This window comes from Mandrillus leucophaeus, unplaced genomic scaffold (genome assembly GCF_000951045.1).
Source record: "Mandrillus leucophaeus isolate KB7577 unplaced genomic scaffold, Mleu.le_1.0 Scaffold600, whole genome shotgun sequence".
In the NCBI taxonomy this organism is placed as follows: domain Eukaryota; kingdom Metazoa; phylum Chordata; class Mammalia; order Primates; family Cercopithecidae; genus Mandrillus; species Mandrillus leucophaeus.
Window position 1 is genome coordinate 6,916 of NW_012106476.1, and position 4,949 is coordinate 11,864.

The following is a 4,949-nucleotide window of genomic DNA, read 5'->3' on the forward strand; positions in this document are numbered from 1 at the left end:
TATGAAGAAATCTATTTAGGATCTGGTATGCCAAGACTTTAGATACAGCAATTTCTTCTCATTAAGTGATGTAATAACTTTTAAGGGCCACTGTAACTCAGCAACAAAGCATACTCAAACAATTTAAAGAATGCAAGGGCCTCTCCTTGTGCCAGGGAACAATGAATGACTTCTGTTAAGTAACTAATTGAAAACACACACACACACACACAAACAGGTACGCATGTGACTCACCACATGCTCTGACCAGGGTATATAAGCCTCCCTCGACACATGCTGCCATTCACACTCAGGATCTTGCCTTGAGCAGCAAACCAACTCACCACTCCTGACACCATGAACTACTACGGCAACTACTACGGAGGCCTAGGCTACGGCTATGGAGGCTTCGATGACCTGGGCTATGGCTACGGCTGTGGATGTGGCGGCTTCCGCAGACTGGGTTATGGCTGTGGCTATGGAGGCTACGGATATGGCTCTGGCTTCGGAGGCTATGGATACCGCAGCTGCCGCCCATCATGCTATGGAGGATATGGATTCTCTCAGTTCTACTGAAATCCTACCCTGAGGACTCAGTATCAGAGGTCATAAGAAGATCATTCAAATTAACCAAATATTGAGTCAAACAAGGGCACACTGTATCAATCTGAGATTAAAAAAAATCATTTAGCATCTAAGATGTTAGGAATATTTATTATAATTGTCTATATCATGTCTACTGGCATCCATTATCTGTACTAATTGTGGAATTGCTTGGTTCCCTTTGCAATAAATTGTCTCAATTTGAAATGGCACACATGGCTTCTGTTTATTTATTTATCTATTTGTTTAAATGCTGACTCTCCATTCCATTGCCTATTTCTTTTCTTGAGTGCTTCCCAATAATCTTAAAATTCTGGTCATATGTTCGTGTAACAATCACAGCTGAGTTTTGAAGACTAGTCTACTTTTCACACTATGTGCCTCTTTTTATTTAAGATTTTGGTGAATCTGGAACCTCTTCATTTCTAGCATATCTAGATCTAAATAAAAGTAATCAGTAAATCATGATAAATTCAAATGGTATAAAAAATTAAGAAGAATCAGAAAGACTCAGACTTGTTTACTAAACATAAGACTAGGTTTATACAGCCAGCTAGTGAGACCCACACGTTCAGTCAGTCTAGTCAGAGTACATACACTCTCCATTTACTGGGTCAATTGATTCCACTGGAGGGCTACACTACTTAGTTTGACAGAATATGACAATAGCTCTTTCATTTTCCTAATCGTTAGTGGCATTTTCCCACAATACAGGTAAAGGCCTTCTGCAGCTATGAATAAGTATAACAATCAATTTAACTACTTGGAAAAAGCGTTTGATACTTCTAGTACAATGTACTATGATCAAATTATTAGAACTTGAATTTATTGATTTTATGGATTGCTGAAGGATTTAAAAAAATATTCCAGAATATCTTTACTTTCAGGGAAGAGCTTTGCTTATCTCAGGAAGAACACATTATAACAAGACCTTAAGCCCCAAAACAGATGCATATTTGGTAGACGTAAATTGGCGGTATCTGAAACCTGTTTGATTTATTTGCGATTATGTTGCTTCAGCCTGAGTTAATAAAAACTGTAATATTCAAATCATCAACTGCATTTAAAAAATAATCACAAAAATAGAACAAGTTTTAAAGAAAACAGAGAAAAGTTTTAAATAACAATGTGAGAGGTAGTCAAAATTTTTTAAATTAGTACCAAAAACATTAAACATAAAACAAAGATTTTAAAGTGGGAATTTATTATATTATTGCATTTTATTTATGTATAGACACTATTTTAAGGTGAAAAAATCTATACACTGGATGAAAATATTTTTAATACATAAATCTGAAAAAACACCCATACCCAAATATGTAAAGATCACCTGAGAATCAATAATAAAATATTACTAGCTCAATTAAAAGTGAACAAAATACTTCAACAGTACTTCAAAAAAATATCTAAATGGCCTATAAGCATATGTAAAGATGTTGAGCATTGTTATTAGTCAATAAAACCATATTAAAACAATAATCAGGTATCATTATGTATTCACAAGAGTAGTCAATTTTTTAAAGAGTTTGCAAGTGATCAGTGGAGGTAAGGATGTGCAGCAACTGGAACTCTCATACATCCCTGTTGGTACAGTAAATTTAACAACTGGTAAACGTAATAACTGTATCTTGAGATTGGTAGAATCTATGGAAGCTAACTATATATTATATAATATATAACTGTTATTTATGATAATATATAATTATATATAATGTATAAAATAAGTATAGATATGATACAAATTAGTAATTCCTATCCCAGCTGTAACAAAGGTATAGGAAAGTCTAGGTCTAAAAATAAGGATCTTAGTTGGGTATGGTGGCTCACTACTGTAATCCCAGCACTTTGGGAGGCTGAGGCTGAGGCAGGCGGATCACTTGAGGTAAGGAGTTTGAGACCAGCCTGGCCAATATGGCGAAACCCTGTTCTACTAAAAATACAAAATTATTTTTTATTTGGGCATGGTGATGCATGCCTGTAGTCCCAGTTATTTGGGAGGCAGAGGCAGGATAATCACTTGAACCTGGGAGACAGAGGTTGCAGTGAGCCAAGATAGTGCCACTGCACTCCAGTCTGCATGATAGAGTGAGACTCCATTAAAAAAAAAAAGAAAAAAAGAAAAAAAGAATATTTATAAAAAGGTACATAACAGCTTTCTTTATTCACTGTAGCAATAAAAAAAAAAAAAAAAAAAAAAAACAACCCCAAACCAAAACTGAAACCACTAAACTCCTCAAATATAGGCCTACCAGAGTAGAATCATAAATCAGTTGTGCTCTATTCATGTAGTAGACTACTTTTCAGAAATTAAAACGACAAAATTCACGTTACATGTGACAGAGGTCTACCTAATAGACAGTGATACACAGACCAATTGGGGATGGAAATGGAAAGTTTCAGTATGCTATATGAGACCACCTAAGTGAAGTACAGAACAAGAAAGCCTTACGCAGGATGTTAATAGTTACTCTACACGGAATAATATTGACTGCTAGAGTCAAGGGACAGATTTTGGGAATTAGAGTGTGCTTGTTATAGGTGGTCTATAAATATAAGAAAAATATCACCAACTTGTGCACTTAAGATTTAAGTATTTTTAAATATGCCTTAAACAACAGCAACAAAAAGCAAATGAAATGATAGCTTATTTGTTCCTCTAAAGAAAGAAAGCTATTTGAGCTAATTTCTCTTTTAAATTCTTATTGTTGGATACATTCATAGTATTGTTCATTTCTATGAGATGTAAGATTTTTACCTGTAAGAACTTTAGAATTCATTCATCTATTCAATATTTATATATTGAGTTTCTATTGCATGCTGGTCATTGAACTGCAGCCAGCAAATCTATCTGGAGAAATGCATAATTTGAAAATTGCTTATAAACTCATCAAAAGTTGAACAGTATATTCAAAGTAATACAAGTTTAACAAGAAATTATATATTTAAGCTTAAAGTTAAGGGCATATGTGGGTGGGGTTTGGGGTCAGCCTTGGGTCTAGGTGACTAAATTCTTAGAGTCAGCTGAGGTACTCTTTGTCTTTATTATTTTCTTCATCCTGTCTTTTTACATTATACATATTTTTGGGGATAACTAAGACATTCACAATGCTAACAGTCTCTTACTGAATTTCCCAGGGTCTTGGGCAATGGCATCTATTTTTAACATCTAACACTTTAATAAATGCTTAACATCTTAATAAAGATTAGTTAGCTATTTTCCTTTAGGAAAAAAAGGAACACACAATAGGTAAAGGTAATATAAAGGCAAAAATATTATCAAAATTTGAAGATTATATATATATCTTTATATACATATATCTATATATAGATAGATAGATATGAATTTAAGTAAGTACTAAATGAAAATTGATGGGAGGCAAAGAGAATTCCATATATTTCACCATCTCACCTAGTCCCAGACGCTAATGGGAACTGAAAGAATATATTGAAAAGAGGATAAATGTGTGGATCAGGAAAAATGAATGAATGGTGTTTGTAAGAGAGGAGAGCCATACAATCTGTATTTTTGGTAGCACCTTGGATGTCTAATATGGTAGTAAGGGAGTCAGGGTGTGAAAAAAATTTTGAACAGTTTGTAAAGCTGCTTAGGAAATAGATTTTTTATTACTGTGATTTGACTTTAATGTTTGAGCTATATTCTGTTATGTTGTTAAATCAAAATGGTTTTTATTTTTTAAACTAGTAAAACAACAACAACAAAAAGGAGAATATTGATTATGATGGCCAATGTCCTAGAATAATACAAGAATGGTGGCTTTATTTTAACTTTTTTAACCCCATGAAGTTCTTTACTGTTAGGCATAGCAGGTGAGCAGATGGCTCCAGTCTTTCAAACATTTGCATCTCTTTAAAAAGGGAACTCACCTAAGGTATAAGATAACTCTGGAAGAATATGATAAATTTCAGAGCATTGAATTTAACCAAAGTCTGTTATGCAATCACAAATGAAGCAAAACAATTCCAAGAAAGCCAGAGATGAAGCAATACTTAATTTCAAAATGTAGCATTACCAACTGTGTAATGCAACATGCCTACAAAGAAGTCTATTTAAGGTCTGGTATGTACCGACTTTGAACCTACAGCAATTTCGATTCATAAAAGTGACGCAATATGTTAAAGGGACAGCATGACAAGACAGCAATGCAATGCAAGCTCAAACACTTTAATGAGTTTGAGGGCCTCTTCAGATGTCAGGATTGGGTCAGGTAAGTGTAACATATAGAATTACACTAAAATAGGCAGGAAGTGTTTTGTCACGTGATCTGTCAGGGTATATAAGCATGCCTGCGCAGATGTCAGCGTTCACACTCAGGACCTTGCCTTGAGCAGCAAACCAAACTCACTAC

At 34.3% G+C, this 4,949-nt stretch overlaps 1 protein-coding gene across 1 annotated transcript; it reads left to right on the forward strand.

Moving 5' to 3' along the window:
- Positions 1–336: 336 nt before the first annotated feature.
- Positions 337–620, forward strand: LOC105553651 (keratin-associated protein 19-5). The gene is given in 2 exon segments (XM_011999773.1): positions 337–540; positions 543–620. Coding segments are annotated over 2 exon segments (282 nt in total).
- Positions 621–4,949: the final 4,329 nt, after the last annotated feature.